The sequence below is a fragment of the Engystomops pustulosus genome, chromosome 5 (genome assembly GCF_040894005.1).
Source record: "Engystomops pustulosus chromosome 5, aEngPut4.maternal, whole genome shotgun sequence".
Classification (NCBI taxonomy): Eukaryota; Metazoa; Chordata; class Amphibia; order Anura; family Leptodactylidae; genus Engystomops; species Engystomops pustulosus.
The window spans coordinates 76,143,928-76,165,853 of NC_092415.1; the positions used below are offsets into that span (position 1 = coordinate 76,143,928).

The 21,926-nt window shown below is 42.8% G+C and overlaps 1 protein-coding gene across 1 annotated transcript in view; it reads right to left on the minus strand.

Annotated features, from left to right (window-relative positions):
• PARD6G (par-6 family cell polarity regulator gamma) overlaps nt 1-18,283 on the minus strand; it is a 66,360-nt gene extending 48,077 nt beyond the window's left edge. The window contains exon 1 of the mRNA XM_072152414.1: nt 17,907-18,283. Within this exon, the coding sequence (XP_072008515.1) occupies nt 17,907-17,978 (72 nt within the window). The 5' untranslated portion in view covers nt 17,979-18,283. The remainder of the gene's footprint in view (nt 1-17,906) is intronic.
• Between the last annotated feature and the right edge of the window lie 3,643 nt (nt 18,284-21,926).

Genomic DNA, 21,926 nt, shown 5'->3' on the forward strand with positions numbered 1-21,926 from the left:
TACACAAAGTAAAAACAAATGTCTTAATATTTATATTTTGATTAAATATACAGAAAATTCAGAATGTTGTATTTAAAATCCATCCACTTGTTCAGAAGCTTTGACTCCTGAAAGGTTTACATGTACAAGGGCGGTTCAATAAGTATCCGTGTTAGAAATGAAGACATTATCCGCGTCTGCTTGTTGTCCACCGTGAGCAATCGCAGCACCCATCGGGCCATTTTTTTAATTGCCAACTCATCACGTAAAAAAATTAATTGCCATTCCGGTCGACACACCTACGGCCTCTGCTACTTTGCGCACTTTCGTTCGTCGATCAGCGAGTATCATGTCGTGGACTTTTCGAATGATTTCCTCGGTAACCACGTCTGCCGGGCATCCTGGTCGCTCCACATCAAAAACGGATGTTCGCCCGTGTTTAAATTCATTGAACCAATATCTAACTGTGGTCATAGATGGTGAAGTGTCCCCATAAACAGCATCCAACTTTGCTTTTGTCTCCTCACATTTTTTCCCCATCCAAAAGCAAGAAGCAAATTACCGAACGATACTGCTCTTTTTCCATCTTACGGAAAATCACAAAACACTTCTTACTCAAATGGCTGCCAAATCCAAACTAACCAATCAGTCTGCAATTTGTTTTGCCGTCGTTTGGTAGATGGCAGCACAAGATGATAACACAAACTTCTCTCAGGAATGCCCTCTGTCGTCAAACATGGGTACTTATTAAACCGCCCTCGTAGCTTAGATTTCACTCATCGAGGGGAGAGGTTCCCTGTACTTTCAAAAAGCACAAAGAAGTACTTTCCCTTGGTCTTGCTGAGCCTTGCTGAGCAAATTCGTATTAACTAATAAACTTCCAAGAGGAGTCATAGCTTTGGAAAGAACGGCTTGATCAGCGGCAATCAAAAGAGCCAAGTCTTTCAGCATTTTGGACTTGATGACGAGTCTCCTTTAAATAATTGCAATGAACTTAATCTGCATCTTCTAATGTGCATTTTTTTTTTCTGAAAGTGCATGTCTAGTTAGACAAGAGGGTGTTACCAGTTAGGTGTCCAATTTGTGTCATCAGCTATAGAATACAGTTAAGTTTTATTACACAATATATGTCACATGTATCATACAGCCATATACATGGGGCTGTACAAGGTTTCTGGTCATTATGTGAATTGTAATCTACACTTTCCAACATCTTTGCTCTCTGCAGCCACAGTCTATGCATCTTCACTTTCAGCTGTTGGAAGGAGATGCTGTGATTTGCTGCTCCCCCTGCATAGAACTTCCAAGTAATTGGACACCTTGAAGAACTTCCATCTATCCGACTAGCAAAACGGAACTCAGCGGCAATTTCAGAATGGAGAGCAGATAAGGAAGAAAAGAGGATTATAGGACCCAAAGTGAAAAGCTCCCAGGAGGACTAAGCTGTAATAGCAAGCAGAAGTGTGGACAGGTGTTGTAACAAGAAAGCAGGTTTACTTTGCTGAACCTCGATATGAAATATTGACTTGCATTAACTATATTTATGTGCAACTACATTATAACAAAGTAAAATAGAGCTCAATGAAAATACCGTATATACTAGTGTTAACAAAAATCTTTAAAAAAATAATAAACTTATATACTCACCCTCCGGTGGCCCCGACCTGCAGCGCTGCTCCCCCGATGTCCGTGCAGGTCCTCTTCTGTTTTTCATCCAGGCACGAAGTTAGTGAAGACTGAAGACGGGCGCCGAAGCCAGAAGAGGACCCGAGCAGACATCGGGGGAGCAGCGCTGCAGGTCGGGGCCACCGGAGGGCGAGTATATAAGTTTATTATTTTCTTTTAATGCTGGGCTGGCTGTATACTACTGGGGGCAGTGCTGTATACTACTGGGGGCAGGCTGTATACATACTGGAGGGGTCTGTGACTAATGCATTTCCCACCCTCGGCTTATACTCGAGTCAATAGGTTTTCCCAGTTTTTGATGGTAAAATTAGGGGTCTCTGCTTATACTCGAGTCGGCTTATACTCGAGTATATACGGTAAGTGGATTTAATTAATTTTCTGAAAACAACTCATTATATTAAGAGCTGGCTAATTGAGATGCATCTTTAATCTTGTGGAGAAAAGAAAATAAGATATCAGAATGTGCTAAGAGCCTCTAATAAAACAAATCCAGCAAATCTGATGTCGTTTCATTCAATTTCACTTAGGTTTAATTATCTCTTCATCTGGAAGTTACAATGAATGCTGGTCCCGGAGGACAAGTTCACCACAGGACCAAAGACCATAAACCAAATGCACTCAAATTCAGAAAAATATAAAAGTGCCCTGAAGAGTTGCAGGAATTCAGCATAAAACATTGGTTTCTTATGGTAGACAGAAACATAAGAAAAAAAGTTCCATATGTATGTGTCATATGTTGCAAGGACAAGTCGGCCTAATAAGCATGTAGGTGGAATGTGTGCATGTACAGTATATATGTTTAGTGTGGATACAAATGAAATGTATAAGCATTATATGCATTTAATGTGCACATATGCACATTTTCTTAATTTTTTTTATAGTAAATGTAAAGTATGTTTATATGTGTCACATGTATATGTATGTAAAATTTAAACATGTATACTATGAATTATTGTGGAATTTGTAGACACACATGTTCCACTATTGTGTGTAAAATGTGTATACATCTGTTCAATGTTTATACGTGTAAGTAATGTGTTAAAAATGTGTGTTGTGTACATTTGAAGGGAATATGAATGTGTATATACAGTGGTCCAGATGTATAAAAACTGGTGCAATGTTCCTAGTTTTAGTTTGCACTTTCTTTGTGCAAGGTGTGGCACAATAATAATGGCACACGCTCTTTTATTTGGTCAGTTTTCAGGACATGCAAATAGTCTCACATATTTTCTCTTGGTGTACTTCGCTTCACGCAGTTGCAACAGAATTGTGGTGCATCTCAGTAATAAATGTGGCGCACACCAGGAACACAGACTAACCGCCCCTAGAGGTGCACAGTATTAAAAATCGTAGAACAAAATGCAAGTGCGACACAATATTGGCCCAACAGCATAATATGTGCAAGCTCCAAAGACACTTTTCATGAAAACATTGCCAAAAAAAACCTGGCGCAGACACAATTGTATATCTGGGCCACTATGTGTGAATGAATGCATATATTCTATACAGAGGTACTATGTACAGGTATTATTTGTGATATTATTTATAGTAGAGTGAATATATGGATACTATTTATATGTGTACAGGTTGTATTGTCGTACAGTGAGAAAGGTCAACAATAGGCTCACAATTTAAATAAAATTGCATACTTGCCATTTCATATGTAAAAAAAAAGGAATCCAAACCTCTATATTTTTCCTTTACGAGTATGGTTGGTTTGATATGGCAGCAATATTGATATGTACCATATTTAGTGGCCATATGTGTGTATAGTATATCTTGCACTGTGCACTTGGAGCTTATATACACCCTAGATGCCTCCCATTACGGCATTGTAGGTCAAGTTAAGGCTGCCTTACACATAGGATAATGATCCAAACCTGACGACTTTTATGGTAGGTTTAGATGACATAACGCAAACCATCGTTTTCATGTCTTACTATCCGTTTTTCTTCTCTGCCTTGTTCAGTGCACCTGTGCTGCACTTGTTTGACGGTACAGTAGTTTGGTGCAGATTCACCATGGACATAGTGGTCCAGCAACGTCCATTTTATGGACAGACTAAAGACCAAAGGTTCTGCTGGTAGGATTTTTTTCCCCGATGTGTCTCCACAACAATTGCAATAGCACCTCTTTGTGAGTCTTTGTAAGCACTGCTGCATTCACATAAGTATGGCAAATGACTATTATACAGCATTAAGCAAATATTTGTGGAAAGGTGCCCAACCCCTTTAAATAGTTCAATCTTTACTAGATTTGGTATCAAAAATATTTTTTCTGAAAGACTCTCTAAAAGGTCAACTCTTGAAGAAGTAAATTCTCTTAGCAGATGCCTTGTTGCTGAGTTTTCACTCCACTCCACTATAATATCACTTTTTAAAGCATGTTTAGAGAAAGAAAAAACATAGTAGATGAGAAACCACTCACACAACATGACAAGGCTAAACACGGGTAAAATAACATTTGAGTATATACAGAACATTAAAATACAGTACAATAAACATTTTTTTCTCCCCTAAAATACTGAACCCATAATACAACCAAATCATTAGTTCAAAAGAAAGTCCAAAAGAAATAAATTCAATTAAATATAAAATATAATTTTTTCTGACATCCTTACATACTAATACAGTTTATACAATGGTTCAAGCACTTGTCTACTTCATATACAATGAGCTCATTCATTGTATACATGCTTTACAGGTCTGCACATTCTACTTACAGGCGCACATTAAAAACAGACCATTCTCCGATTATTTATCCCCATCTCTTCTATATATAGCTTCTGCTCTGTGTCTGAAGTACACCAGTTTCCTGCCTCTATTTTCAGAGACCTATCCATCTAAAAATGAAATGGTAACTAATGACAAGGACAGGTTTTTATAAGTTATTATGCTGGCGAAAGATGAAATGCAGTTCCTTAAGTCAAGGAGGGCAAAGTGATGTAAAGATTAAACCGTTGATAAAGTCTATAATTCAGAGGTTGTTGAAACAAACATTTCTGTTAGAACTAGCAGATAATGAAGGCAGGACATCTAATAGAAGGGTACAGGCGCTGGAGGAAAAGAACTCTTCTAGTCTAAACAATCTTTCTTTGTGTAACCCATTACTCCATTGGCTGCAATATAATAAGCCAACAACCCAGTAGAGCAAGTCATTCAAGTACGCTACCAGGGTCAACTGTGGTCTTTCTTATTGTCTCATAACAAATGCTGGACATGGGCACAATATGGAAACCGTCTGTCAAGTAGACAGGTTGATAGTATAGCAAATATAAATACACAAGCAAGTACAGAGGTTGTAATAACCAATATATTATCAGCTGTGAATTGGAACACTTATTTGACTCTGCCAAGACTGATCTAGTCTACAGCCAGGTTACGAGCTGCATGGATTAGGATCGCCAGTAAATAGGGGATGTATTACATTCTATCTGCAGACAGAAATAGGTTGGATGTTAAATCAAGCATCAAATTAAAATTACAAAACAGATTGGATTGAAAAACCCTTTAGACCAGAAAACAGTTCCAGATCACAAATTTATTCAGCTTCAAAGGAAAATATAGAATATTGCTTTGGGGTGGCCAGTCCTAGCAAATCTTCACAAGTGGAGAACAGTTGATTCTAGAGTCATAATGGAAGAGTCCATCACACTTGCTACATAGAGTAGCATAATAGGCTAGGAGTTGATAGAAGGCAGTCCCCTGGTTACGTCCTTGATAGGTTGTTTAGGTTTGTATGTCAGAATATACAAATAATTGTGATTTTAAAATGTATAATTGTGCTTGCCTGGGAACAATTGTTATCAATAAAACTCCATTACAGAAACTGTAAAGCTGATCATTGCAGCCTTGGGACTAAAGTAAAGCATCAAGAGAGCTTCATCAGAGGTCACAGTGGGCAGAGAGGTTCGTCTGTAACTAGGGGTCATCTGCAAGTCGGATATCCTTAAGCCAGGGACCACCTGTACAACCTTTCTAGAAATTCATTTATGGATGCTATTAAAGGGAGCCCATCATCAAGAGCCCTTTTTCTGGCTCTCCATGTCCACATAAAGAATAGTGTGAACATTGGCATTTTTATAATAAAACTTGCTCATTCCAATAAAAATAAAAAAAAAGATCAAAATTTACCTTTATCTCTGCAGAGCAGTGTCCCATGCGAGTGGCCAGAGAGAAGTGGTTACCTACCACCTTGGAAAACCACTCTATCATGCGTCTCTTTCAAATAGGAGGGAGATTTTTTTTTCTAAATTTCAAATGGACGCATTCCCAAGCAATTTCCCGAGGGAGGGGGGAGAAACCGCTTTTCACTGCCCACTCCCATGGGATATAAAGGACACTGCTCTGCAGAGAAAAAGGTAAGCTTTTGTTTTTAAAGGCAAAAGCCAGTTTTATGATAAAAAACACTTTGGCTATGTGCACGCTATGCTATATAGGTACATGAGGGAACCTTAAAAAGGGCTCCTGATGATAGTTTCTCTTTAAAGGGGTATTCCGGGAATATGAACGTCTGACACAAAAACCCATGATGAAATAAATAAATGAATACAACAATACTCAATGTCATTAGTCACAAAACGGAGCTTAAATAGTTTAATTTTATGATTTACAAATGTTATGGCCTCTCTAAAGTAGGTGGAGTTATCACTCAGATGGCCGCCACTGGAAACTACAAGTCCCAAGATATTTTAGTTCTCAGTAACTCCTCCTCCCTCTTATGCTCTGCTCCCGTTGATGATGTAACAGGTTTTCTTGCTCTGTTACCATAGTAATGTTGTGTAACTGCCATCACCAAAACACTGGCCATACTGGATGCACTGCAACCAACCAACTACAGCCAAACGAAGTGGTGATCACATGACCTGCCCAGGCAGGTGCAGGACATGTGATGTGGACATGTGACCAGCGGCCATCTTCTGTCCTGTGTCTGCTCTGCAACGGACCGCGCGGAGGAAATTAACGGACTGATTAAAGGGCCAGTTGCATTTTAATTCTTCATTACATTGCGTGTCACCAGCATTTTCTGCCAAGGGGAGCAAAATTTTAAATGACAACTAATTACATATTTGCTTATATTTTGAGTACCCATTTGTATATAAAACATATTTATTGCTGGAATACCCCTTTAAGTTAAATCCATGCTTACACATTGCACTTGAGCAAAATTCACCCCAGAGAAGTCAAATAAAAATTCCTTAATGCTTGTTTTGAGAAGACTGGTAGAAAAGACAACTCACTGCAAGACTGAAAACAATCAATGGCCATTCCTCAAGAAGGAATAATCTATTAAATCTGGTAGTTGTGCGATTCAGGCCACCAAGTGAGGCATTTTACCAATGAAGAATCATTTCTTCTTTAAAATGTTGCCCCGAACAGCATTACTTTACTGAAAATAAGAAAACGATACTAAGATTACAAAGAGGCGTCTACTAATAAAGTTTCCCCAGTTTCTGCATTTGTAGTGAATGAAGAGAGCTGCTGCCATACAGTGCTGTATATCCAGAGAAGAGAAGAATCAGACCTGTGTGCTGGTCAGGGCACAATGAAGTGAATTAATATAAGATAAAAGGTATTCCTCTCAGCCGGCTAAACATGGGTGCTACTGTTCAGCTGGCATTTTTTAATTGTATGAAAACTTCATATCTGTTCATATTTATAATTATGTGTTTGCGTGGGTTTCCTTCTACAATCCAAAACATATTGGTAGGTTGATTAGATTGTGCGCCCCGTTGGGTACAGGGACTGATTTGGCCCGCTCTGTGTAATCTGTGTGCGCTATATACCGTATTATTCGGACTATAAGGCGCACAACAAATCCTTGGATTTTCTCAGAAATCAAAGGTGCGCCTAATAGTCCAGTGTGCCTTATATATGAAGCTTACTTACAGACAACCGCTGCCTTGAACTGTGAACAGGTCTGCCACCTGCTGGTCATTCATCCTTATAATCAGGTGCGCCTTATAATCCGGTGCGCCTTTTATATGAACCTAGACGTTTTAGCAGGCATTTATTGATGGTGCGCCTTATAGTCCAAAAAATACGGTAAATAAAGGAATTAATAATAATTTTAATACCAATGTCAAAGAAACTAGAAGTTTCTAAGCTCTGTACAGAGGGTCCATTGGGACTATGCTTTCTTTTACTTTTATGACTTTCATAGCCCAATTAAAAGCTCTATTCTATCTTCATGAGTACTAACAAATGGCCATCTGACTACCAACACTACCCATGCCTAGTGGAACATGGCAAGGATGCCCATTCACAGCATAAAGAGGCAGTCCCCAGGTTACATACAATACAGGTTCTTTAGGTTTGTTCTTAAGTTGAATTTGTCTGCAAGTCAGTAGAGTAATATTTTGTAATTCTTACTCGTGTCAAAGTTTCTTTTCATCCATGTGATTTAAAAAATTCTGAGTTCTTATAGGAAGAAGGCTAAACAAAGTTTCATTAATACTGAGGGTGATGGCACACGTGGCGCTTTGAGCGCGTTTTTGGCTCGCATGCATTTTTTAACGGACTGCTTAAAAACGGACCAAAAATGCGTTCAAAACGCCACGTGTGCCATCATCCTAAGTGTATATATTATTGTAGCCTGGCTCTGAAGATCAGCAGCCAGAGGTCCATCTGTGATTAGGAGTGCTCTAGTAGTCATCTGTAAGTCAGATGTCCTTTATAATACTCTTCATTTATAAAGCCTGTATCTACATCACTGCATTCTGTGAACCGTTTTCTGATAAATTACCAATATACGGTAAACGTCTAAGGGATTTGATTGAGCCTGTTCTATTTAGTCTGTTTTAGAGTAAAGCACTGCTCTGTATTACTAAATCATGAGGCACAGAACATTAATTCAGCAGTCTACATGAGGTCTTCCTGACGCCCATAGCGCTTTATTTATATGCCAATATCCTGCTGGACTTTTCCACTGTTTTTCTACTACAATTTGCTTCAAAGTTATTTGAAATATCTCCAAGTCTACCTCTGACAATAGATCAAAAACCTTCATATTCCAACATTTTTCTCTTTAGTCACATATCCAGCTATGGACATGGAATAAAAATAAAATCTTCTTTTGGTTTGTACTTTGCTGCCTACTGAGAAGAAATAAAGCTACAGTCCTTAAGGTACAAACTTGTGTAGTTAACACAGGATACACTAGCTGAGCCCTGAAAAAGCAATAAATAGCAGGTTAGCAGGGTCAGACATAAGTGGATAGCACTTTGGAGTCTGAGCAGGTGGTAGTTTTGGATTTAGAGTCAGTACTTACGGTACTCCAACTGAGCAAAAACCATTGTTAACAAATATTGTATCATTTATGTATCTTTCATAGAAAGTCTGGACATTTTATTTTCAAATATTTGTTATGTTTTATCAATCTAAGACCTTAATGTATGAAAATTCGCTGATAAGCATTAGGATATTCCTATGTGTGGTTTACTTCAATGCCACCAACCCAAGTTAGTGAAGAGATGCTGTTCTCTGTGCTCAAACTAATTTAAAGGGGTTCGATGCAAAAATTAATATATCAGATGTTTCCTGTTTCATTCACCCGTATCCTTGAATTTTCTTGTTTTGGAATTCATTTTTTAAACTATTTTTAGCTTGCCACTACTTGTGGCATGACATGAGGACTAAAGATGGCCGCTGCGCTCCGCATGAAAACCTCTATTCCCAGGATACCCAGCTCCCACAGAGCGGCGTTGTGCACGCACACTGTAGATACCGCTCTTGGATTTTCTGTGCACGCGCTGTTTAGTAAATTAGCTGTATCTGGCCTCTGAACAAGCAATACTATGCGTGGGGCACGTACACACGCTAGTGAGTGCGAGCCACAGCACTGTGGCGAGGCTTCCACGTATGCGTGACTGAAGTCCCCTGGTCCTTACCGGAGAGATCGGTACTGAACTAAAGATTTGATTAGCTAAAAAAAATGAGCAAAATTTGTTAATAACATTAAATTATTGACTTTGGTTAATGCACATTGTGACTGTCAATGTCTGTGGCCCTACAAACCCCTTTAATGACATATGAGGGAATCCATGGAGGCAATGTTTTGTTGAGGACAAATCCATGGATTCCTTATTATAAGCTCATAAAAACGTTTTCCAGTTTTTGCATATTTACTTACAGGAATTTAAAGGTGTATTTCCATCCTTGGTATTTATGATACATCTACAGGATATCATGAACATTAGATAGAATAAGACCAAACATCTGGTCACTTTGCCTCTCTTGACATTAGCCTTTGGGAAACACATAAAAAGGAAATCTGCTATCAACATCAAGCATGGATAAATCAGGGACCCTTACTCATAGATCCAAGATGTATGTATCATGTATGTATCAACATGTATGTGCTAATCCTCTTATATTTGTTATCCATGGCCTCCTTCTAAAACCAACTTTTAACATTACACTAACGAGTCAGTTGTGGTGTGTTAACAGAGGCCCTCAGTGATGTATTTTCACTCATTGTTACAATAAGCACACCGTGTCTCATCCAACCCCCTGATCTCTCCCTCCTCTGTAATTCTGTGCAGAGGGGAGGGTGAGACCTGTTCTGATCATTGTAATAGCCTATGAATCTACTGCACTGAGAGGTTTGCCTTCGTTCTAAAATAAACCTTTAAAATTATGCTAATGACGGGCTCTGGTCTGTTTTCAGAGCCCTTCCATGCTGCAACCTCACAGGCTGTTACAATGAGCATGTCTTTTCCCTTCCCCCTAAGCCTATGTTTAGCAGAAGCAGGAAGTGCAAGGGCGAGGAAAGACCTGCTCTGCTCTTTGTAACAACCAGTGAAATTACATCACTGAGGGGCTCTGAAAAACACCCCTCAGAGCCCCTAACGCACATTAGCATGATTTTAAAAGTTTATTTTACAAGAAAGGATATCATGGATAACATATGCAAGAGGATTACCACAGTCACAGTGCCTGGATCTATGAGTAACTGCCCCTTGTTTATCATGATGGATTTAGATTTTCTTTAACATGGCACCCAACTGTACAAGGGGAGCACATATGATTTTAAATTAACAGATTTTTTTCCTATTTTGGAGCATACATCTACAAAATATAGTTAAACAGGCTTGTTTTCCTACAATTGGAACAATATTTCTATGTGTTCCTAGTCACACCAAACATTCACATTCTAACCTTCCTCAGCGCTGCAGTGAATAATCAGCTCAGACATATCATTACTATCAGAGATTTATTACCTGCCTAAAGGCTGGAAAGAAGAGTTTGTCAGCATTCAAGACAGAGAAAATACCTTGTGTTTAAAGGGATTGGTTTTCCCAGCTATGCTCTAGTTGTGGATTCAGTTTAGCAGAAATAATTAAATTAAATTTATACACCATTTATACACAGCGGAGGTTCAGCTCAATGTTGGAGAATGGTTAGTTTCTGCAATCTTAGCATGGATTTCTAAGGGTATCTGCACACTTTATGTATTACATGTGGATTTGTGCATTTCTGCAGTGTATAGAATTGAATCTCATATACACAGAGCTGCAGAAGCTATTTTTTGTGAGATGTGACTTTAGATGGCAATGTGATCTGCAGAAAAAAGGTTGAGCTCTGTATCCTGGAAGTGGTAAAATCGCCACATTATATATCAGAAAGCAGCAGATTTCACATAGTTATTGATCACTTTGTGTTAGTATTAGTCAACACAAACATTTTAGTTAAATCTTCTAAAAGGCAAATTATGGCCTCTTGCACATGACCATATTTGGCGGCCATAAGCTAGCTACAAAACCAGTGGCTAGCTCAGGAGGAGCATTGAGCACGGCATGGTATCCAAGTCATGTGCCCATGCCACAAAATAGGAAAGGTCCAGTTCCTGCCGCTCAGCTCCCTATGGGGAGGGGTGAGGAACACTCACCCTCTCCCTAACCGGCCAAATGCTTCACTGGGGTTCTGTCCCAGGTAAAGAACATAGCTGTCTGCATGAGGCTGTATGAGTCTTATTTCAATATTTCATATTGTAAGAAGTCATAACAGCAGAACTTGTACATGTTATATGTACAGGTGCTGACAAAAGTACAAGTCACAGCTTGCAATGAAATACAACAATCCAGTGGTTTGGGGGACAGCAAATAGTGTAACTTTCTACAGCAACATTCACAATGCACAAGTTCTGGCAGAAGTCAATAAATCTGAACCTCCTGGATAATCTCTAAATGGAACAATATGGAACATGTTTACACTATAAAGGCAATAATAGTACTGTCTTAATCAGGGATGGGCAACCTTCAGCCTCGCACTGTTCTTCAGCCAGCTCAAGTAAATCCTTATTGTTGGAAGAAAATACCACATGTGGGGATAGTTTACGGGGTACCTTTAAGAAGATTTCGTGTTGCAAATTCTGCTTCAGATTTAACCCTTGATTGCATACAGCTAAGGCTACCTGCACACAGTTTTAGGAATATATATAAGGAATATGACTTACCCCATCTATTGTGGCCTGCGCAGTGGGCTTACTAGGTGTTACTAGTGTTAAAATAGGTTAACTGATATCATCAGTGCCTCCAGTGCAGTCTTGTGGTACTATGAAAGGAGTGTCCCACTAGACCGATCTTCTGTATGGCTTACTAGCCAGGACAGTGCATTAACCTATCTATCCCCTCTAAGGACCACTACACTAATCCATTCTACTGGCCAATGCCCAAGAAAAACAATTTACACAATTTTTTGGGAGACCAGATCTATACATTTTTAATGAAATAAATAATAAAGTATATGTCAGTTTTAAATGTCTCTAGTCAGGTGGGATAATAAGTTACAATCTCAAGTGAAACGTAAAACTCACATTTTCTACAGTGTGTGTCTTTGCATGGGGTTATGGAAACACAGCCTTGTACACAAACCCATACAAGTGAATGGGGACATAGGCTTTATGTAAAAAAACAAAAAGAAAAAAAAAAAACCACCTTTGTATGCATATAGGCTTAGAATTCAGGTACGATTCTGCATTGACAGATTATTAGATTGATTATTAGAGATAAAGTTCAACACAGATCAGAACTACTCAGTTCCTGTGGTCAGATGAGACTGGGTAATATTACTCCATCTATTCCAAATTTGTCCCTGGACTGGTTTCTTTAAGCTGGCCATACACATTATATAAAGGTCTATTTTTGCTGGATTTGACCATTTAATGTTCACAGCACTTTTTGAGTCAGGGAGAACATTTTTCATTTTTTTGTAAAAAGACCCATTTTTGGCACTACTTTTCAGCAAAGTGGGCCCCAATTCTTCTTTTAATACCAATAGGTTCCCGTGAACTTTCCTGAAATCACTGGTCTGTCACAGTCAAATGTGCAAGGACAGACATATACAAGCCAGTGACACATGTGGCATATTTAAATTGTGTTTTTGATTCAGTTTTGCTTCTTGGATTTTCTAAGAGGATTCTTTTTTAATTGTCTGTACTTGGGAGTTTTCTCCATTGGGTTTTTGAAGGTCTGTGTTTATGAGGTGCATTTTCCATAGCGTTTTTCAAAGTGGTTACGGTTTTTGAAAATTGTTGTGTTTGTGGTTTGCCTTTTGAAACGCATGCAATAACATGCACAAACAGAAGGGGGAAGAAGAAATCCAAACTAGAACCAACAAACAGGGCACTGGCTTTTTCCAAATTCCAAGAGACCCAGATAAATTCAGCATCAAGCATTGCGCTTTGAAAAACGCAAAAAAAAAAAATTAAAAAAAAAAAAAAAAAACATGCAAAAATGTAAAAAAATGCCATACGTGTCACAGGCCACATGTACTAGAAGTGCAATTTACAGGCCCACAATGCTTGAACTTCTCAAATAATAAATGTAAATATTTATGTTTTATTTTATCCCTCCACCCTTTTCTGGCTTTTGGAGAAGTCTTCTATGCATTTGTAAAAGGAGTAAAGTTTTTGAAGTACTGACATTTTTCAACAGCAAAACTGCCATGTTTAAAGCAACACACCCCACACAACATATCTGCCAGAACACAAAACCATGTCAGAGCAAAGGCAGGAAGAGAAATATGGCAGATGGTAAATTGCAGAGGATGCTGCTTCTGGTTTTAAACTGGAAAGGCTTTGTCTATCAATGACAGGAAAACACATCACGCTTAGTATGATTTGTTATGCATGATGTCACGCCTGTCCTATCACGCACACTGATTTAATGATGGGAAACATTACTCTGCCTTACCAATAAAGAAAGCTAGAGCCTAGAAATCTGCTCCGAGCTCCAGCTGCAAGTCGAAACAGGACAGGAGATGAAAGCTTAAGTGATGAGTATACACTGAACCTGCACTGACTCACAGAGGTGTGGAAGGAGGCTGCTGGGCTCCACAAAATCCCACTTTATGATCGAGGCAAGCTCGCATTAAATTATTTTACAATCACAAAGGAAGCTGAACGTATATACAAGGCATGCAGGCAAGCTACGTGCTGAGATCACTGTGCCTTCTCCTGCAGATAAAAAGGAGCCCAAGCAGTTTCTTAAGAGGGAGGCCTTTCCCAAGCATAGCTCACCACTGTCTTCCAAGTGGTCTCAGCTGCCAGCCTATAGCAAACGTCTCTAGACCACAACATGTGCATGCTGTTAACGCCAGGCATTCCCAGAGAAGAACACCCCCTTTAATCCACACACAAACCATCCTGCTGGCACTTCTCAAAAAGAAACAATTTATACTCTTCAAATAGTTGACCCTCATACAAATCAATCATGGCCATGTCACGGGTGCTGGGTGACGCGAATACCAGTGCTTATGTAATATTCCACTGATCCCATGACAGAAACTTTGAAGTCTTCTACAGATTCCTTGCCGTAGAAATTATAGCAGATGATGCTTTCTGCATTACACACTGAAAACAAACCCATGTTTGAAGGGTTATTCACAGCAATACCACAGAAATTAGGGAGACAGGAGTGTGCCAGTGCAACTACCGATTCATTCAGAGGGGGTACCCTTTTAAGGCCTCTTTCTAACTTGTAGTTGGTAAAAAAAGAGTCAGGATGTGATGTTTACAAATGTCTAGGTATTGTATCATTCACTGTGTACACAACACACTTCCAAGATAAAAACTTGTAAGAACTCTCATTGCCATCTGTATACACATAATAAACACTCAACGTAGATTAGATACATTCTAACTGATTGTGTTGTATTGTATCATTACTCCAAGCTGCAATGCCAGCCCACCCTGGGGTAGACAATTTCAAGTGTCCAGCAGATACATGGCTGAGATCATACAAGAAGTTCTAGGCACTGGGATCACTACTGGGTGCATGTCTGGGATCCCACAATAGTTCCCCCATCACTGAAGACACCTCTGGATACATGTGTGGGATCATACATGAGGTTCCCAGCACAGGGATACATCGCTGGATACATGACTGGGATCATACATGAGGTTTCCCAGCACTGGATACATCCCTGGATACATGACTGGGATCATACATGAGGTTTCCCAGCACTGGATACATCCCTGGATACATGATGGGATCATACATGAGGTTTCCCAGCACTGGATACATCCCTGGATACATGACTGGGATCATACATGAGGTTTCCCAGCACTGGATACATCCCTGGATACATGACTGGGATCATACATGAGGTTTCCCAGCACTGGATACATCCCTGGATACATGACTGGGATCATACATGAGGTTTCCCAGCACTGGAAACATCGCTGGATACATGATCGGGGATCATACATGGGGTTCCTACACTGGATACATGACCGGGATCATACATGGGGTTCCCTGCACTGGATACATCCCTGGATACATGACTGGGATCATACATTTGGTTCCCAGCACTGGATACATGTGTGGGATCATACATGAGGTTTCCCAGCACTGGATACATCCCTGGATACATGACTGGGATCATACATGAGGTTTCCCAGCACTGGAAACATCGCTGGATACATGATCGGGGATCATACATGGGGTTCCTACACTGGATACATGACCGGGATCATACATGGGGTTCCCTGCACTGGATACATCCCTGGATACATGACTGGGATCATACATTTGGTTCCAAGCACTGGATACATGTGTGGGATCATACATGGGGTTCCCAGCACTGGATACATCCCTGGATACATGTGTGGGATCATGCATGGGGTTCCAAGCACTGGATACATCCCTGGATACATGTGTGGGATCATGCATGGGGTTCCCAGCACTGGATACATGACCGGGATCATACATGGGGTTCCTACACTGGATACATCCCTGGATACATGCCCGGGATCATACATGGGGTTCCTACACTGGATACATCACCGGGATCATACATGGGGTTCCCTGCACTGGATACATCCCTGGATACATGGCTGGGATCATACATGGGGTTCCAGGACTGGATACATCCCTGGATTAATGGTTGGGATCATACATGGGTTTCCCAGCACTGGATATATGTGTGGGATCATACATGGGGTTCCCTGCACTGGATACATCTCTGGATACATGGCGGAGATCATACATGGGGTTCCCTACACTGGATACATCCCTGGATACATGTGTGGGATCATACATGGGTTTCCCAGCACTGGATACATCCCTGGATACATGACTGGGATCATACATGAGGTTTCCCAGCACTGGATACATCCCTGGATACATGATGGGATCATACATGAGGTTTCCCAGCACTGGATACATCCCTGGATACATGACTGGGATCATACATGAGGTTTCCCAGCACTGGATACATCCCTGGATACATGACTGGGATCATACATGAGGTTTCCCAGCACTGGAAACATCGCTGGATACATGATCGGGGATCATACATGGGGTTCCTACACTGGATACATGACCGGGATCATACATGGGGTTCCCTGCACTGGATACATCCCTGGATACATGACTGGGATCATACATTTGGTTCCCAGCACTGGATACATGTGTGGGATCATACATGGGGTTCCCAGCACTGGATACATCCCTGGATACATGTGTGGGATCATGCATGGGGTTCCAAGCACTGGATACATCCCTGGATACATGTGTGGGATCATGCATGGGGTTCCCAGCACTGGATACATGACCGGGATCATACATGGGGTTCCTACACTGGATACATCCCTGGATACATGCCCGGGATCATACATGGGGTTCCTACACTGGATACATCACCGGGATCATACATGGGGTTCCCTGCACTGGATACATCCCTGGATACATGGCTGGGATCATACATGGGGTTCCAGGACTGGATACATCCCTGGATTAATGGTTGGGATCATACATGGGTTTCCCAGCACTGGATATATGTGTGGGATCATACATGGGGTTCCCTGCACTGGATACATCTCTGGATACATGGCGGAGATCATACATGGGGTTCCCTACACTGGATACATCCCTGGATACATGTGTGGGATCATACATGGGTTTCCCAGCACTGGATACATCCCTGGATACATGGCCGGGATCATACATGGGGTTCCAGCACTGGATACATCCCTGGATACATGACCGGGATCATACATGGGGTTCCAGCACTGGATACATCCCTGGATACATGACCGGGATCATACATGGGTTTCCCAGCACTGGATACATCCCTGGATACATGACCGGGATCATACATGGGTTTCCCAGCACTGGATACATCCCTGGATACATGTGTGGGATCATACATGGGGTTCCAGCACTGGATACATCCCTGGATACATGTGTGGGATCATACATGGGGTCCCAGCACTGGATACATCCCTGGATACATGTGTGGGATCATACATGGGGTTCCAGCACTGGATACATCCCTGGATACATGTGTGGGATCATACATGGGGTCCCAGCACTGGATACATCCCTGGATACATGTGCGGGATCATACATGGGGTTTCCCAGCACTGGATACATCCCTGGATACATGTGCGGGATCATACATGGGTTTCCCAGCACTGGATACATCCCTGGATACATGGCCGGGATCATACATGGGGTTCCCAGCACTGGATATATGTGTGGGATGATACATGGGGTTCCCAGCACTGGATATATGTGCGGGATCATACATGGGTTTCCCAGCACTGGATATATGTGTGGGATGATACATGGGGTTCCCAGCTCTCTCCAGAAGAAATTCCAGACATTCCCCAAGTGAGCCACACACAAGAAACAAAAGCTGTGGCTGTGAGCAGCAGAGGACGGGCTCCCGGGCTCCCCATTCATTAGCAGGACAATGCAGGGCAGGCGGAGGGTGCGGGGACACGGGCGGCCTCACCTTGCTCTTCACCTCCACGGCGCTGCTGGCCACATAGCGCAGAGTCTGGGACTTGCTAAAACTTCGATTCATCTTCACTGCTGGCCCCCCCTCCTCCCAGCGCCACCCGCCAACTTCTCCCCAGACTGCAGGGGGCACAGCAGCGAGCACGGGGTGGCACGGAGATGATGTGTGGTGTGTACAGGTCCAGCGCTCCTCTCCCGCAGCCCGCACTCCTCTCAGGCACAAGCGCCCGCTCTGCTGCCAGCGCCGCTACTGCTCCTGCAGCTCCCAACTGTATAATGAGGACTGCGCAGCACCGAAGGGGTTAAGGTCTGCTGGTGTGGAAGCCAGAGGCAGCGCAGCCCCATTGGTCAGTTCACAAGATAGTGAGGCGGGGCCAAGAGAGATTATAAAGGAAGGGGCGGGCACTACGTGCTGAGATCACTGTGCCTTCTCCTGCAGATAAAAAGGAGCCCAAGCAGTTTCTTAAGAGGGAGGCCTTTCCCAAGCATAGCTCACCACTGTCTTCCAAGTGGTCTCAGCTGCCAGCCTATAGCAAACGTCTCTAGACCACAACATGTGCATGCTGTTAACGCCAGGCATTCCCAGAGAAGAACACCCCCTTTAATCCACACACAAACCATCCTGCTGGCACTTCTCAAAAAGAAACAATTTATACTCTTCAAATAGTTGACCCTCATACAAATCAATCATGGCCATGTCACGGGTGCTGGGTGACGCGAATACCAGTGCTTTTGTAATATTCCACTGATCCCATGACAGAAACTTTGAAGTCTTCTACAGATTCCTTGCCGTAGAAATTATAGCAGATGATGCTTTCTGCATTACACACTGAAAACAAACCCATGTTTGAAGGGTTATTCACAGCAATACCACAGAAATTAGGGAGACAGGAGTGTGCCAGTGCAACTACCGATTCATTCAGAGGGGGTACCCTTTTAAGGCCTCTTTCTAACTTGTAGTTGGTAAAAAAAGAGTCAGGATGTGATGTTTACAAATGTCTAGGTATTGTATCATTCACTGTGTACACAACACACTTCCAAGATAAAAACTTGTAAGAACTCTCATTGCCATCTGTATACACATAATAAACACTCAACGTAGATTAGATACATTCTAACTGATTGTGTTGTATTGTATCATTACTCCAAGCTGCAATGCCAGCCCACCCTGGGGTAGACAATTTCAAGTGTCCAGCAGATACATGGCTGAGATCATACAAGAAGTTCTAGGCACTGGGATCACTACTGGGTGCATGTCTGGGATCCCACAATAGTTCCCCCATCACTGAAGACACCTCTGGATACATGTGTGGGATCATACATGAGGTTCCCAGCACAGGGATACATCGCTGGATACATGACTGGGATCATACATGAGGTTTCCCAGCACTGGATACATCCCTGGATACATGACTGGGATCATACATGAGGTTTCCCAGCACTGGATACATCCCTGGATACATGATGGGATCATACATGAGGTTTCCCAGCACTGGATACATCCCTGGATACATGACTGGGATCATACATGAGGTTTCCCAGCACTGGATACATCCCTGGATACATGACTGGGATCATACATGAGGTTTCCCAGCACTGGATACATCCCTGGATACATGACTGGGATCATACATGAGGTTTCCCAGCACTGGAAACATCGCTGGATACATGATCGGGGATCATACATGGGGTTCCTACACTGGATACATGACCGGGATCATACATGGGGTTCCCTGCACTGGATACATCCCTGGATACATGACTGGGATCATACATTTGGTTCCCAGCACTGGATACATGTGTGGGATCATAAATGAGGTTTCCCAGCACTGGATACATCCCTGGATACATGACTGGGATCATACATGAGGTTTCCCAGCACTGGATACATCCCTGGATACATGACTGGGATCATACATGAGGTTCCTACACTGGATACATGACCGGGATCATACATGGGGTTCCCTGCACTGGATACATCCCTGGATACATGACTGGGATCATACATTTGGTTCCCAGCACTGGATACATGTGTGGGATCATAAATGAGGTTTCCCAGCACTGGATACATCCCTGGATACATGACTGGGATCATACATGAGGTTTCCCAGCACTGGATACATCCCTGGATACATGACTGGGATCATACATGAGGTTCCTACACTGGATACATGACCGGGATCATACATGGGGTTCCCAGCACTGGATACATCCCTGGATACATGACTGGGATCATACATGAGGTTTCCCAGCACTGGATACATCCCTGGATACATGATCGGGGATCATACATGGGGTTCCTACACTGGATACATGACCGGGATCATACATGGGGTTCCCTGCACTGGATACATCCCTGGATACATGACTGGGATCATACATTTGGTTCCCAGCACTGGATACATGTGTGGGATCATACATGGGGTTCCCAGCACTGGATACATCCCTGGATACATGTGTGGGATCATGCATGGGGTTCCAAGCACTGGATACATCCCTGGATACATGTGTGGGATCATGCATGGGGTTCCCAGCACTGGATACATGACCGGGATCATACATGGGGTTCCTACACTGGATACATCCCTGGATACATGCCCGGGATCATACATGGGGTTCCTACACTGGATACATCACCGGGATCATACATGGGGTTCCCTGCACTGGATACATCCCTGGATACATGGCTGGGATCATACATGGGGTTCCAGGACTGGATACATCCCTGGATTAATGGTTGGGATCATACATGGGTTTCCCAGCACTGCATATATGTGTGGGATCATACATGGGGTTCCCTGCACTGGATACATCTCTGGATACATGGCGGAGATCATACATGGGGTTCCCTACACTGGATACATCCCTGGATACATGTGTGGGATCATACATGGGTTTCCCAGCACTGGATACATCCCTGGATACATGGCCGGGATCATACATGGGGTTCCAGCACTGGATACATCCCTGGATACATGACCGGGATCATACATGGGGTTTCAGCACTGGATACATCCCTGGATACATGACCGGGATCATACATGGGTTTCCCAGCACTGGATACATCCCTGGATACATGACCGGGATCATACATGGGTTTCCCAGCACTGGATACATCCCTGGATACATGTGTGGGATCATACATGGGGTTCCAGCACTGGATACATCCCTGGATACATGTGTGGGATCATACATGGGGTCCCAGCACTGGATACATCCCTGGATACATGTGTGGGATCATACATGGGGTTCCAGCACTGGATACATCCCTGGATACATGTGTGGGATCATACATGGGGTCCCAGCACTGGATACATCCCTGGATACATGTGCGGGATCATACATGGGGTTTCCCAGCACTGGATACATCCCTGGATACATGTGCGGGATCATACATGGGTTTCCCAGCACTGGATACATCCCTGGATACATGGCCGGGATCATACATGGGGTTCCCAGCACTGGATATATGTGTGGGATGATACATGGGGTTCCCAGCACTGGATATATGTGCGGGATCATACATGGGTTTCCCAGCACTGGATATATGTGTGGGATGATACATGGGGTTCCCAGCTCTCTCCAGAAGAAATTCCAGACATTCCCCAAGTGAGCCACACACAAGAAACAAAAGCTGTGGCTGTGAGCAGCAGAGGACGGGCTCCCGGGCTCCCCATTCATTAGCAGGACAATGCAGGGCAGGCGGAGGGTGCGGGGACACGGGCGGCCTCACCTTGCTCTTCACCTCCACGGCGCTGCTGGCCACATAGCGCAGAGTCTGGGACTTGCTAAAACTTCGATTCATCTTCACTGCTGGCCCCCCCTCCTCCCAGCGCCACCCGCCAACTTCTCCCCAGACTGCAGGGGGCACAGCAGCGAGCACGGGGTGGCACGGAGATGATGTGTGGTGTGTACAGGTCCAGCGCTCCTCTCCCGCAGCCCGCACTCCTCTCAGGCACAAGCGCCCGCTCTGCTGCCAGCGCTGCTACTGCTCCTGCAGCTCCCAACTGTATAA